At 40.8% G+C, this 16,220-nt stretch overlaps 2 protein-coding genes across 2 annotated transcripts in view; one reads left to right on the forward strand and one right to left on the reverse strand.

The window, feature by feature from the left end:
• LAMB1 (laminin subunit beta 1) overlaps window positions 1-1,043 on the forward strand; it is a 73,519-nt gene extending 72,476 nt beyond the window's left edge. The window contains exons 32-33 of the mRNA XM_047097132.1: window positions 436-595; window positions 749-1,043. Of these exons, the coding sequence (XP_046953088.1) occupies window positions 436-595; window positions 749-885 (297 nt within the window). The 3' untranslated portion in view covers window positions 886-1,043. The remainder of the gene's footprint in view (window positions 1-435; window positions 596-748) is intronic.
• A 2,555-nt stretch (window positions 1,044-3,598) lies between these two features.
• The window catches only part of DLD (dihydrolipoamide dehydrogenase), a 35,079-nt gene continuing 22,457 nt past the window's right edge, over window positions 3,599-16,220 (reverse strand). The window contains exons 9-14 of the mRNA XM_047096563.1: window positions 7,349-7,539; window positions 6,729-6,899; window positions 6,216-6,405; window positions 5,434-5,571; window positions 4,450-4,539; window positions 3,599-4,355 (exon numbers count right to left, since the gene is read on the reverse strand). Of these exons, the coding sequence (XP_046952519.1) occupies window positions 4,290-4,355; window positions 4,450-4,539; window positions 5,434-5,571; window positions 6,216-6,405; window positions 6,729-6,899; window positions 7,349-7,539 (846 nt within the window). The 3' untranslated portion in view covers window positions 3,599-4,289. The remainder of the gene's footprint in view (window positions 4,356-4,449; window positions 4,540-5,433; window positions 5,572-6,215; window positions 6,406-6,728; window positions 6,900-7,348; window positions 7,540-16,220) is intronic.

The following is a 16,220-nucleotide window of genomic DNA, read 5'->3' on the forward strand; positions in this document are numbered from 1 at the left end:
CTTGCGGTGCCTTTTCAGTTTCACAGCTCCTCGCCCACCCCTGTGCCCTGTGTGCATGCTAGTCTCCCCTCTCCTTCCTTAACTCTCTACGCGTCCAGATCCAGATGGCCCTTGTCTGAGATCTAAATGATTAGATCTCAGCAAATCTACTTTAGAGAAAAATATACTTCTCTACCTCCATATAACTGTCCTATAACATCTCCAGAAAAGTGCTAACCTAAAGGCTTAGCCCTAGAGACCTGCTTACAACTCCAAACGTGAGTTTAAAAACTCATGTTGGTGTTATATTTAATTTCACTGTTGCACAATATTTTCAACATATTTACACTAAATAGCTCAACGCCCGAGTACGGTTCCAAGCTTGCTCCAATTACACTAGACTCTTAATGTCCGAGATTACATTTATCACCTCTTTGTGTCTCGATGGAACTACAGGCTCTGGACGGTGAAGTTGATGAAAAGTATAAGAAAGTAGAAAAATTAATTGCCCAAAAAACTGAAGAGTCAGCTGATGCCAGAAGAAAAGCTGAAATGCTACAAAATGAAGCAAAAACACTTTTGGCTCAAGCAAACAGCAAGCTGCAGCTCCTGAAAGGTAGGGCTTAGGCTCGTGCCTTCGGGACGTATTTAACAATAAGGACACCCGTAAAGTTTCTTCTATGTAAAAGGTGGAAATCAAACGACCACTGTTAGATTGAGGTCAACCTAGAATAAGTTGCTCAGACTTTTTTCTTTTTCTCTCCCACAGATTTAGAAAGAAAATATGAGGACAATCAAAAATACTTAGAAGATAAAGCTCAAGAATTAGTAAGACTGGAAGGAGAAGTCCGTTCGCTCCTCAAGGATATAAGCCAGAAAGTTGCTGTTTACAGCACCTGCTTGTAACAAAGGGCTGCAAGGTGGCTGAGGTGACCAAAGTAAAATAGCTACATTTTAAAAACTGACAATGATCTTCAAAACTAAAACTGATTACCTATTTAATGTTTTTAATCACCACATTTTGTATGGAGTTAAATAAAGTACAGTGCTTTTGTATAAATCTATACTGAGTATTCTTCTTACATTGTTTTACTGATTTAGTGTTCAGGAATCCCTTTAACCAAAAACATTTTCAATGTACAGATGGATTTATAAACAAGCCACTTGCCTCTGGGACCCCGATTTCTGTTTTGTCTGTAAACAGGCTGTAATCTGTCTGCTACGTCAATATCCTCCACAAATCTGCCCCTGAAATCACCTCCCCGTGGGACCCCCAAGTGGAGGGGAGGAGAAAGGCTACAGCCTGAACCACCTTCACCATTTCAATGGCTGCTCAGGAAATCCAATCTCCGAAACTCCTCTAAATACTCCTCGGTCTGGGAAAGAGAACAGAAGGCAATTTTTAGAGAATGAGGAGGGTAAATTGTGGCTTTTAAGGGTTAGCAATCCCGGCCCTACTGTAGACAGTGAGGGGAGGGTTTAAACTGTATGCAGCCGGATATAAACATTGTTCCCGCCAGCTGAGCAGGGCACAGTACAAAGGGGTGCTGGAACTGCTCACCTTTATATTGTTCTTTATTAGATTTCACAGACTAAAGATTCTCCACAGCAATCTGCAGGTGAGGCCAAAACAATCACAGGACGACCATTCCACACACTAAAGAAAATAGCCGGAGTACCGCCAGACCTGCATCAACTTCACAGCTGAGCTAGCTGGGTAACAACAGGCCCCAAGTGGTTTTCTCACACATTCTCGTTACAGCAAGGCCACGGCCGTGTACCACTACCAGCCACCCCCACACACAACACAGCTGCGTTTGAAGCTAGGCCCGAACAGAAGCTAAACGGACCTAATTCAAACAATAAGGCAACTTCCTCCCTCAAGGCAATGATGTCATTTTTCTTTAGGTAGAGATCCCAATACCTAGCAAAGTAGTTTCACCTCATCATCTACTAGAGCAACTGTTCTCTTTCCTTAATTTTAAGTACTTTGTTTACTATTCATTCCTTTTCAGTTTAAAGACTCACTTTGAAATCACTCATTTTAATCAGCTCAATGAACTGGACAACTGAGTCACACCCTTCACAAGCCAAGAAAATATTGAGAACTTAATAAGTGAATATTTAAAATTCGTTTTACACCCACAACTTTGTTCCCACCTAGATATATGTAACCATTTTGTTTCTACAGCTAGGACTTCAAATTAAATTCTATTTCACTATTCCCTAATTAGAAACTTATTCCCTAATTAGAAACTTTTTCCCTAGGTTTTGAAGTTTAAATAAACTGGCACTTCACATAAGATTGGGATTTCAGATTTTAAGACACAAGAGGTCATTTCCAATAATGGCAAAGTAGCACATATCAGGCCAACCCTCCTAATATCAAATGCAAACTCTGGACAAAATATGTACATTTTTTTAAAAAGTACAGGTCCGGGAGAACAACCAGAAGCAGGCAGAAGGTACAAGGGAGGTGACCAAGAACAGCACTGGGTGTAATTCCCATTTTTAACAGCTTTTCACTTCAGGGTAGGTCCCAGGAAGTGGCAACTTGGGCAGAAGCCAAGTTTTTCTGGTTACAAGATCGGAAGGACTGAGTTTGGGGCAATGAGGAGAACTGAAATAGGAGGAAGGAACCCCGGAAGAGCGTGGCACAGTGGGGAGGGCCACCCAACTGCACATATAATCTGCCCGACCTCTGGTTGGCCTCTGCCCCCAGCAAAGACAACAAACTTGGGAGTCGGGAGTTTAGCCAAGTTAACTGACTACTGAGGAAAAATTCCCTAGTTTTCAGAGGTAGGTAACAACCCAGGGCCTTTACAATGTCACATTCATAATGACCGCACCACAATCTACGACTACTGGACGTAGGAAGACAAAGGGAGATGGGACCCATTATGTGTGTGATGCCAGTAAAACCTGGAGACTACTGAGCATTTTCAGTAACAAGATACTGATGGTATCTTATTCCACACAGCTTTCTGCTGATAGATTACATTCTAAATTTTCCTTAGACTGTGATCTTTAAATTGCAATCAAGTATCTAGTTTACATGTTTCTTCTACTTCAAGATAGTTTCTTTTCCTTTTCAGAATACACTTACCTAAATTTAAGAAGTACTTAATCTGAAATAATACTTAAATTTAGTTAAAATATGCAAAAGCCCATTTAACATTTATTTGAGAAATGGCCATTTCACTTTTTCCTTCAAAGATTTTAAGTAACCTCTACACCCGGTGTGGGGCTCGAATTCACAACCATGAGGTCGAGAGTCACATGCTCTATGGACTAAGCCAGCCAGGCGCCCCAAGCAATGGCCATTTTAAACATTAAGTCAACAAACACAAAGAAATAGTCATTTACCCAGCCACGGACACACTGGAAATCCATAGAAGACAGCAGACTAAATATGCTATGTCTCCAAAAGTCTATGTTCCACATAGAGCTGGAATCACTAACACAGACGTAAAGGTAATGACCTTACAGTTGTCCCCCAGTGTGGTAAAAAGATACATCCAGGCCTCTAAAAGGAACAATAAAGAGAAATAAGAATATACTAGCGGTAGTCAGAGAAGAACTAGGACCATCTTGATATCCATTCAAAACAACCAGTAAATGAATATTTAAGACTGTTTATTTCTGGATTTTCATTCCCTGCTGTAATACATGAGTCCTCATTTAATATTTGAATTTCACAGATGTATCTCCTTAATTTGGATAACTAACTACAGACTGTAGACCTCAATGGGTCCTTAAAAATTTAAACATTCTACCTCTAAACCGTAAGAATTTGGGGATTAAATAAAACAAGTGAGAGACCATTTATTTACATTGGTTTGGTTTATACATATTTTAACCTTATTCTAATGACTAACTCTGTTTCCAATATGAAAACCAAGTTTAAAATAACTTGATCACCTTGCATCAAACACGGCTGGTTCACATACCCTACCTCCAGCTCCATCCATGTAAGTAAATCCAACTTTACAATAGCAGAGATTAAAAGCTACATAACATAAATTTAGTGAAGGTGAATTTTTCAGAAACAGCATGAAAATATGGGTTGAAGAAAATGTTCCAGGAAGCTACTATAAGTAGCTTCTTCCTCCAATATTAATGTGCTGAAACAAAATATTAGATTTATTTAAAATAGATGAGATTATTCCATTCCGTCCAAACTTACTAAAACCTTCCAAAAGTTTCATAATTCAGTCCTAGAAATTCTTGGAGCTGTGAGCATTTCCTGTTCAGAAATGTGACCTCTACAAAAGCTCCCAGGAGATTTCAGAAAAATAGAATCTTCTATTTTAAAAGTTGATTGATTTGCCAAATGATGCAGCCAGGTTTGCTTCTCTAAATGCTTCTGATAAGGTCTGTAAAGGAAGAAATTTCAAATTACAAAGCAAATTATTTGCAGGTGAGACGAAAATCTAGGTAGGCATTAGTCCGTACACTGTTGGTAATTACCGGGTGCGCGTGGCAGACTCTAGCTATATCTTCACAGGATGCTCCATACTCCAGCGCAAGAGCAGCTTCATTTATCATCTCACCAGCACCCTTGAAAATAATAAACCAAGAAGTCGTTTATGTCCCAAGGCAAAAACTACAAGCTAACAAGGTTTGCTGTTACAGCAGTTAACCAAAGCCTCAGTCAGGAAAAGCTTCACAGAAAAGGTGGCACGGAAGTTAAGGGCCTGGGCTCTGGAGCCGGCTGGCCTGGATTCAAATCCTACCACTTACTACCTTAAGTGCTCATGCTGTGTGCCTCATCCCATTTATTCACTTCAGAAATGGGAACAGTGACTCCTACCTCCCAGAATTGGGAAAACTAAAGTAACTGAATGTATTCAGAAAAACGTATTCCAGAGTAAGCGCTCGAGTGGCCTATCATCATGATTACATTGGATACCTTGGGGGAGGCCATACTTCAGATTCAGTGGTAGGAAAGGCTTCTCTTAGAGGCGCCACGTGAGCTGAGACCTTGTAGGAGCCACTCATGCAAAGCCCGGGAGGCCCAGCTCTCCAGAAAACAGGTTCTCCAAGCCCAAGGGCTCTAACCTGGCAACACTGGCCTGTTAACAACCTGAGAGAAGGCCCACAAGACAGGGAATCAATGAGCAAAAGGCAACAGTGAGAAGACATGAGGTCAAAGGCAGACAGGACCAGATTTAGTGGGGCCTTGGATATAACAGCCCAAAGCTGAAAAGGGCCACTGGAGAGTGTTAGGCAGGCCCAGGGCCTGGTGTAGGTTTTAAAAGGATAACCTTAGTTGCGGTATGGAAAACTGATGATGTGACGGCCAAGACTGAGTGCTGCCTTATCAGAAACCACACACAAATGTTTGCCGGTAAATAAAAAACTCAGGATGTAAACAGCAGGTGGTTTTAAATTCATCTACACAGCAACGCTTTCCAGAAATCACGATGGGATGTGGGGTCTTAGAATACTCACTGGCCCGAGAATATGTGCTCCCAGTACCCTGTCTGTGGATTTCTGTCCCAGAATCTTCACCAGGCCATCTGTGTCAGCATTGGTCTTCGCCCTGCTGTTGGCAGCAAAGGGGAACTTGCCGACTTTGTACTCGATGCCCTGGGAGAGACAGAAAAGGAAAACCTATGTCAACTCTGAAACAACGCATTCCCATTGGTGAAATCATCCGTCATTTGTTCAGAAAATAAGCCCCGAGAAGGCAATTCTTCAGTGTGTTGAAGGCAAGACCAAAGCCTCTTGCTAATGAGACACAGTTTGGGTACAAACATAAGCAAATGCAAATGCCAGTCTACCTGGGGATATTTCAAGGGAAATTAAAAAGCTCTGGAATTACTATTTGAATACAGGCAAGTGAATGATCTCCTCTATGCTACTAACAAAGGGAAAAGTATAGAAGCTATAACTTCTACATAATTTCAAAATGCATTAATGCAGTAATAAAATGATTCTCAGCCACCAGGGTCATTAACACAGTTCATACGCTATACAGTACAACTACCCTCGCATTCAGAATAACCTCTTCTTTTGGGGCTCCTGGGTGGCTCAGTTGGTTAAGTGTCCAACTTTGGCTCAGGTCATGATCTCATGGTGTGAGTTCAAGCCCCGCATCGGGCTTCTTGCTGATAGTGCAGAGGCTGCTTGGGATTCTCTCTCTCTCACCCCCTCTCTCTGCCCCTCTCCCACTCGCTTTGCAATCTCTCTCAGAATAAACAAACTTAAAAAAAAAAAAAAAAGATAATTACCTCTTCCTTCAACTGCTCTTCTGATTTGCCAACCCAAGCAACTTCAGGGTGCGTGTAAATCACCGATGGGACACAGTTGTAGTCAATGTGCACAGCGCCACCAGCCATTCCTTCAACACAGATAATGCCTTCATCCTCCGCTTTGTGAGCCAGCATCGGACCAGCAACCACATCACCAATAGCATAGATGCTACCGCACAGATGAAAAGAAACATGGTGAACTTCGGCCACCACAGATACTCATCTTCAGTCATGCCGTGGTAATAAAAATAAAAGTCTCTAGTTATTAAATAACCGATAAGTATATAAAATACAGCTCTTCATAGATCTGTGAGTTCAGGTTCTAGTCTTTGGGTAATGAACAACTTCCGTTAGTTTTGTTTTCACATAGAAGTTTACCATTCTTCCCCAAAGCCAATGGCATGTTTTAAGTGTGGCAAAAGTCAGATTTTCAAAACAGTGTTTGAAATAAATTAAAAAATTTTTGAAAATGCAATTAACTATCCAACTTACTTTGGAATTTTAGTTTGGAATCTGGTATTGACTGGAATTCTACCTCTAGGATCTAGTTCAATTCCAAGCTCTTCTAGTCCCAAATTCTGAGTAAAGGGTCGTCGGCCAATGCAAACCAAGAGCACATCACACGTGATGACTTCAGCTTTACCACCAGAAGCGCCTTCAATACTAGACAATGAACAGTGTACGACTATTAAATACACATCAACATAAAAAACTCACAGACTTAGAAATTAAGACCAGACATTTCTCAAGTGTTGCCAACAATTCTAACAGGAGTCAGGCAATGAAAAACTGTACATATCCCCTGGAGGTCTATCAATAGTAAGCAATCTAATATTATGGATTTCCACATAGATCTAAAAATACTGAGTTTCACTGACCATTGAGAGTTTAAATATTTCTGAATGTATACTATGAGAAATCACATTACAGTGAGAACACTGGGTTAATTTTCCTAGCATCAACTTAACCATGAATTTCAATGGACTGATTTAATAAGCAATATGGAGTTATACTAAGCAGTAAGATGGCCCTAAGTTCTAACCAAATCTGATTCTGCAAAAGGAGTGTTTTTCTTAAGGATATCATATCAAAACCAAATGTAGCATACTTACGAAACATCAATTTTTCCATCTGACTTCTTGGTAGCACCAGTAACTTTTGTATTCAATTTAAATTTAAATCCTTGTTTTTGAAGGATGCGTTGAAAGTTTTTAGATATCTCCATATCAATTCCAACTCCACCAACATGACCTAAAAACTCAACTGCAGTCACATCGGCACCAAGTCTTTGCCAAACTGAACCCTGTAGAGAATAGTTTTTAAAAGTCATAAAAAAAAAAAATTAAAGTTTCTATAGTAGATATTAACCAAAGCATTTTAACTTATTGTCAGATATTTTCTTTTATTAATACGTTCCTATTAGAAGCTCTGAGGTTTAAAATTAACCTCAAATTAACCTGTGGCAAACATATTTCATATACTAATCTATTCATTCCTTCAACATTAATTGAGCACCTACTATAATCTAGGCACACATCAGCGAGCAACACGTTGCCCCTAGGGATCTTATACTCTGGTAGGGGAGGCATATGAAGTAAAATTCAGAGGATAATAATGTGCCCTGAGAGAAATAAATGAGGAAACAAAACCAGGACTACTGGAGGAGTAAGCCTGCAATTTTAAACCATGGGGTCATTGGGGAAAGCTTCACTGGGAGTGACGTGTGCACAAAGACTTGAAGAAGAGAGGGAAAGAGCTATACCGGAACTGGTTGGTCCAGAAGGAGGGGAACAAGTGGGAAAGGAGGTCCTGAGGGAGAAGAAAAAGCCTCTTGTTGATATTAATTACTGATGTTTGTAAACTATTAAACTGGTTTCATATTTTATTTTCTCAATAGAGACATGTTTACTTTTTTATTCAAATTATAATTTAAACAGAACGCTGGTTTTATTTTAGCAATTATCACTTTGAATACCTATTTGTGAAATAGGCAAGATGAATATAATTTTACAACATTAAATAAAATATGAAAAACTATGAACATATCCTCTGCAAGAATTTGTATCAAAATCACCTGGTAATTTAAAATTCACCATTAAGAGGTTTTACCTTTCCAATTAGGTTTATGCATTCATTTTTAAAAGTTTCAGGAGTTTTTGGAAAGCTGAGTTAACTAAAGCCAATACAGTAACACTAAAAATTCAACCACAAGCATATACAAAAATTAAGCCAAAATGAATCATGGACCTTAAGGTAAAGGCCAAGATTATAAAACTGATGGAAGATCGAAACGGAAGATGGCAGCATAGGAGGACGCTGGGCTCACCTCCTCCTGCTGATAGCTTATACTCCACCCACATCGGCCTAAAAATCCCAGAAAACCGCCAGAAGACGAGCAGAATGGACTCTCCAGACCTCTCAAGTGTAGACAAGAGGCCCACGGAAGGAGGTTAGGAAGGGCAGAAAGGTGATGCGTGCTACTGGACTGGTGGGAGGGAGCCGGGGCGGTGGAGGGGCAGCCCGCCCAGCAAGGCAGGGCCCCCGAAGTCTGGCTTGCAAAAGCAGAGGGGCTGGACTGCGTGAGTTCTGACAGCCAGCAGGACTTAACATCTGGAATGTTAAAAGTGAACAGCTCTGCTCTTGGAGAGCAGGGAGCGGGAGGGCGAAAGGACAATGGGAGGGAGAGGTGTTGAGCCCTGGAAGGCAGAGCTCAGCTCAGCAGGGAACAAAGGCGCTGGGAAGCGCCATCTCTCTCTCCCATCCCCCACCTGAAATCCCAAAGGGAACCAGTTACCATCACCGAACTTGCTTGCACCTCACAAACACCCAACGCTGTGCTTCTGTGGATCTATCCCTCCAATGGGTCTGCCTCCCTGCAGGTGATGCAGGGCCCCTCCCACAGGGGACCACTGACAGCAAAGCGAGCTAAGCCTGCCCCTCCCACCCCTGTGCACCTTGCGGATCCACCCTGGCTAATACGCCAGATCCCACTGAAGGAGCACCACAAGCCTGACAGTGTGCAAGTAGCCCAGACAGGGGCCACACCACTCTACAGTGAGTCCTGCCCCTGGGAGAGGGGAAGAGAAGGTACACACCAGTCTGACTGTGGTCCCAGCGGTGGACTGGGCAGATATCGGGTCTGACTGCGGCCCCGCGACCAACACAAGTTACTCCAGACAGCACAGGGGAAGTGCCCTGCAATTTGAAGCCACCCTAGGGACTACCCAAAATGATGAAACGGAAGAACTCTCCTCAAAAGAAACTCCAGGAAGTTGCGACAGCTAACAAATTGATCAAAAACGATTTAAGCAATATAACGGAACAAGAATTTAGAATAATAGTCATAAAACTAATCGCTGGGCTTGAAAAAAGCAGAGGACAGCAGAGAACCTATTGCTACAGAGATCAGGGGACTAAGAAACCGTCATGAGGAGCTAAAAAAAATGCTATAAATTAGGTGCAAAGTAAAATGGAGGTGACCACAGCATGGATTGAAGAGGCAGAGAAGATAATAGGTGAATTAGAAAATAAAATTATGGAAAAAGAGGAAGCTGAGAAAAAGATAAAAAAAATCCAGGAGTATGAGGGGAGAATTAGAAAACTAAGTGATGCGGGGGCGCCTGGGTGGCGCAGTCGGTTAAGCGTCCGACTTCAGCCAGGTCACGATCTCGCGGTCCGTGAGTTCGAGCCCCGCGTCAGGCTCCGGGCTGATGGCTCAGAGCCTGGAGCCTGTTTCCGATTCTGTGTCTCCCTCTCTCTCTGCCCCTCCCCCGTTCATGCTCTGTCTCTCGCTGTCCCAAAAATAAATAAACGTTGAAAAAAAAAAAAAAAAAAGAAAACTAAGTGATGCATCAAACGAAACAATATCCGTATAATAGAAATTCCAGAAGAGGAAAAGAGAGAGAAAGGGGTTGAAGGTGTACGTGAACAAGTCATAGCAGAGAACTTCCCTGAGTCAAGGAAGGAAAAAGGCTTTGAAATCCAAGAGGCACAGAGAACTCCCTTCAGACATAACTTGAATCAATCTTCTGCACGACATATCATAGTGAAACTGACAAAATACAAGGATAAAGAGAAAATTCTGAAAGCAGCTAGGGATAAACAGGCTCTAACTTATAAAGGGAGACCCATAAAACTAGTGGCAGACCTATCTACTGAAACTTGGCAGGCCAGAAAGGAATGGCAGGAAATCTTCAATGTGATGAACAGAAAAAATAGGCAGCCAAGAATCCTTTATCCAGCAAGTCTGTCATTCAGAACAGAAGGAGAGATAAAGGTATTCCCAAACAAAAACTGAAGGAATTCATCACCACTAAACCAGCCCTACAAAATCCTAAGGGGGATTCTGTGAGTAAAATGTTGCAAGGACCACAAAGTACCAGAGACATAACTACAAGCATGAAACCTACAGACATCACAATGACTCTAAACTCCTATCTTTCAATAACAACACTGAATGTAAACAGACTAAATGCTCCTACCAGAAGACACAGGGTATTAGAATGGATAAAAAAAACAAGACACATCTATTTGCTGTCTACAAGAGACTCATTTTAGACCTGAGGACACCTTCAGATTGAAAGTGAGGGGATGGAGAACTATCTATCATGCTACTGGAAGTCAAAAGAAAGCTGGAGTAGCCATACTTATATCAAACTAGATTTTAAATTAAAGGCTGAAACAAGAGATGAGGAAGGGCATTATATAATAATTAGAGTGTCTATCCATCAGGAAGAGCTAACAATTATAAATGTCTATGTGCTGAATATGGGAGCCCCCAAATACATAAAATGATTAATCACAAACATAAGCAACCTTATGGATAAGACTGTGGTAATTGCAGGGGACTTTAACACTCCACTTAGAGCAATGGATAGATCATCTAGACACAGGATCAATAAAGAAACAAGGGCCCTGAATGATATATTGGATCAGATGGACTTGACAGATCTATTTAGAATTCTGCATCCCAAAGCAACAGAATATACTTTCTTCTAGAGTGCACATGGAACATTCTCCAAGATAGATCACATACTGGGTCACAAAACAGCCCTTCATAAGTATAAAAGAACTGAGATCATACCATGCACACTTTCAGACCACAATGCTATGAAACTTGAAATCAACTACAGGAAAGAGTCTGGAAAACCTCCAAAAGCATGGGTCAACCCATGAATGGGTCAACTAGGCAATTAGAGAAGAAATTTAAAAATATATGGAAACAAATGAAAATGAAAATACAACAATCCAAACGCTTTGGGATGCAGAAAAGGCAGTCCTCAGAGGAAAAAACATTGCAATCCAGGCCTATCTCAAGAAACAAGAAAAATCCCAAATACAAAATCTAACAGCACACCTAAAGGAAATAGAAGCAGAACAGCAAAGACACTCCAAACCCAGCAGAAGAAGAGAAATAATAAAGATCAGAGCAGAAATAAACAATATAGACTCTAAAACAACTGTGGGGCAGATCAATGAAACCAAGAGTTGGTTTCTTGAAAAACTAAACAAAATTGATAAACCTCTAGCCAGGCTTCTCAAAAAGAAAAGGGAGATGACCCAAATAGATAAAATCATGAATGAAAATGGAATTATTACAACCAATCCCTCAGAAATACAAGCAATCATCAGGGAATACTATGAAAAGTTATATGCCAACAAACTGGACAACCTGGAAGAAATGGACAAATTCCTAAACACCCACACGCTTCCAAAACTCAAACAGGAAGAAACAGAAAACTTGAACAGACCCATAACCAGCAAACAAATTGAAATCAGTTATCAAAAATCTCCCAACAAATAAGAGTCCAGGACCAGATGGCTTCCCTGGGAAGTTCTATCAGACATTTAAAGCAGAGATAATACCTATCCTTCTCAAGCTTTTCCAAAAAATTGAAAGGGAAGGAAAACTTCAAGACTCATTCTATGAAGCCAGCATTACTTTGATTCCTAAACCAGACAGAGACCCAGCAAAAAAAGAGAACTACAGGCCAATATCCCTGATGAATATGGATGCAAAAATTCTCAACAAGATACTAGCAAATTGAATTCAATAGCATATAAAGAGAATTATTCACCATGATCAAGTGGGATTCATTCCTGGGCTGCAGGGCTGGTTCAATATTCGCAAATCAATCAATGTGATACATCACATTAATGAAAGAAAAGAACCATATGATCCTGTCAATCGATGCAGAAAAAGCATTTGACAAAATTCAGCATCCTTTCTTAATAAAAACCTTCGAGAAAGCCGGGATAGAAGGAACATACTTAAATATCATAAAAGCCATTTATGAAAAGCCCACAGCTAATATCATCCTCAATGGGGAAAAACTGAAAGCTTTCTCCCTGAGATCAGGAACACGACAGGGATGTCCACTCTCACCACTGTTGTTTAACATAGTGTTGGAAGTTCTAGCATCAGCAATCAGACAACAAAAGGAAATCAAAGGCATCAAAATTGGCAAAGATGAAGTCAAGCTTTCACTTTTTGCAGATGACATGATATTATACATGGAAAACCCAACAGACTCCACCAAAAGTCTGCTAGAACTGATACATGAATTCAGCAAAGTCGCAGGACACAAAATCAAGGTACAGAAATCAGTTGCATTCTTATACACTAACAATGAAGCAACAGAAAGACAAATAAAGAAACTGATCCCATTCACAACTGCACCAAGAATCATAAAATACCTAGGAATAAACCTAACCAGGGATGTAAAAGATCTGTATGCTGAAAACTATAAAAAGCTTATGAAGGAAATTGAAGAAGATATAAAGAAATGGAAAAACAATCCATGCTCACGGATTGGAAGAATAAATATTGTTAAAATGTCAATACTACCCAAAGCTATCTATACATTCATTGCAATCCCAATCAAAATGGCACCAGCATTCTTCTCGAGGCTAGGACAAGCAATCCTAAAATTTATATGGAACCACAAAAGACCCCGAATAGCCAAAGTAATTTTGAAGAAGACCAGAGCGGGAGGCATCACAATCCCAGGCTTTAGCCTCTACTACAAATCTGTAATCATCAAGACAGCATGGTATTGGCACAAAAACAGACACATAGACCAATGGAATAGAGACTCCAGAATTGGACGCACAAAAGTATGGCCAACTAATCTTTAACAAAGCAGAAAAGAACATCCAATGGAAAAAAGACAGTCTCTTTAACAAATGGTGCTGGGAGAACTGGACAGCAACATGCAGAAGAATGAAACTAGACCCCTTTCTTATACCATTCACAAAAATGAACTCAAAATGGATAAAGGACCTGAATGTGAGACAGGAAACCATCAAAACCCTAGAGGAGAAAGCAGGAAAAGACCTCTCTGACCTCAGCCGCAGCAATTTATTTGACACATCTCCAAAGGCAAGGGAATTAAAAGCAAAAATGAACTATTAGGACCTCATCAAGATAAAAAGCTTCTGCACAGCAAAGGAAACAATCAACAAAACTAAAAGGCAACCAACGGAATGGGAAAAGACATTTGCAAATGACATATCGGACAAAGGGCTAGTATCCAAAATGTGTAAAGAGCTCACCAAACTCCACACCCGAAAAACAAATGATCCAGTGAAGAAATGGGCAGAAAACATGAATAGACACTTCTCTAAAGAAGACACCAGATGGCCAACAGGCACATGAAAAGATGCTCAACATCGCTCCTCATCAGGGAAATACAAATCAAAACCACACTCAGATATCACCTCACGCCAGTCAGAGTGGCCAAAATGAACAAATCAGGAGACTCTAGATGCTGGCGAGGATGTGGAAACGGGAACCCTCTTGCACTGTTGGTGGGAATGCAAACTGGTGCAGCCGCTCTGGAAAACAGTGTGGAGGTTCCCCAAAAAATTAAAAATAGATCTACCCTATGACCCAGCAATAGCACTGCTAGGAATTTACCCAAGGGATACAGGAGTGCTGACGCATAGGGGCACTTGTACCCCAATGTTTATAGCAGCACTTTCAACAATAGCCAAATTAGGGAAAGAGCCTAAATGTCCATCAACTGATGAATGGATAAAGAAATTGTGGTTTATATACACAATGGAATACTATGTGGCAATGAGAAAGAATGAAATATGGCCCTTTGTAGCAACGTGGATGGAACTGGAGAGTGTTATGCTAAAAGTGAAATAAGCCATACAGAGAAAGACAGATACCATATGTTTTCACTCTTATGTGGATCCTGAGAAACTTAACAGAAACCCATGGGGTAGGGGAAGAAAAAAAAAAAAGAGGTTAGAGAGGGAGGGAGCCAAACCATAAGAGACTCTTAAAAACTGAGAACTGAGGGTTGATGGGGGGTGGGAGGGAGGGGAAGGTGGGCGATGGGTATTGAGGAGGGCACCTGTTGGGATGAGCTTTGGGCGTTGTATGGAAACCAATTTGACAATAAATTTCATATTAAAAAATAATAATAAATAAATAAACTTATGGAAGAAAACACAGGAAAGAATCTTTGTGACCCTGAGTGAGGCTCATACACCACCACAAGCACAATCCATGAAAGAAAAAAAAGATGAAAGATAAAAGAGACGTCAAAATTTAAAACTTCTCTCTAAAAGCTAATATTAAGAATACAGAAAAGGCAGACTGAGAAAAAATATTTGTAAGACAGCTATATGATAAAGAATTTATATTCTTTGCACAAAGATGTCTCAAAATTCAATAAAACAAATTGAAAAAAAGAGAAAACATTTAAATGCCAGGAAAGACAATACAGAGATGGCAAGTAAGCACATAAAAAGATGCTCGATGTTACAAGCCACTAGGGAAATGCAAATGAAAACCCGAGACCCCAGAGCACACCTGTTAGAGTGGCTCGAGTCAAGAAAGCAGTGCCGAAATAGCGATAAGGAGGCAGAGCAGCTCACGCTGCCAGCGACCGCACGACAGGGCAGCCGCGCTCCACAGCACAGCTCCTTGGAAGGCTAAACACTGAATTACCGCTTGACCCAACAACTCCACCACCAGGTACATGTGCAAGAGACGTGAAAACACGCGTCCAGACAAGAACCTGTACACAGACGGTCACGGCAGTGAAACACGTAGCGTCAAAGTGGAAACAAGCCCTATGTTCATCAACTGATGAATGGATAAACAAAACGTGCTAGGGCCACAGGATGGAATACTTGGCTATAAAGAGTTACCAAGTATGGGGCGCCCAGGTGGCTCAGTCAGTTGAGCATCCCGACTTCAGCTCAAGTCATGATCTTGCAGTTCGTGGGTTCGAGTCCTGCACTGTGCTCTGTGCTGACAGCTCAGAGCCTAGAGCCTGGAGCCTGCTTTGGATGCTGTGCCCCTCCCTCTCTCTCTCCCTCTCTCTGTCCCTCCCCAACTTGCACTCTGTGTGTCTCTCTCTAAAATAAGCATTAAAACAAAAAAAGAGTTATCAAGTATATATAAACCTTGAGAACATTATGCTAAGTGAAGAAGCCACAGATTTAAATGCCATGAATCCCATTTATACGGAAAGTCCCAAATAGGCAATTTCAGGGTCAGAGAAAGTAGGTTAGCGGTTTCCAGCGCCAGGGAGAAGGGAGGAATGCAGAGTCACTGCCAATGGACACAAGGTTTCTTTCTGAGGTGACGAAAATGCTCTGGAATTAAGACAGTGGTGACAAGTGCACAACTATGTGAACATCCTAAAAAACCACTGAATCGTACACTTTCAGTGGGTAAAGGATACACAAGACTATATCGCAATAAAGGTGTTAAAAAAAAACACTTCTCTGAACCTAAATCAGAAAGTAAGAAACAGTAAGAGTATGTCAAATCAATGCTGTACACCTGAAACTAATATTATGTCAATTATACTTCAACAAAAAGAAAATTAAAGTAAGAACACATGTGATATATATCCATAAAAGAATATTATTCAGCCACAAAAAAATGAACAAAATCCTGACATTTCCCAAAACAGCAAAAAGAAATAGGAAGAACCATGGGAAATAATACACATCATC

The sequence above is a fragment of the Lynx rufus genome, unplaced genomic scaffold, assembly GCF_022079265.1.
Source record: "Lynx rufus isolate CCGP_SWC_20201006 ecotype Redwood Valley unplaced genomic scaffold, mLynRuf1.p SCAF_4, whole genome shotgun sequence".
Lineage (NCBI taxonomy): Eukaryota > Metazoa > Chordata > Mammalia > Carnivora > Felidae > Lynx > Lynx rufus.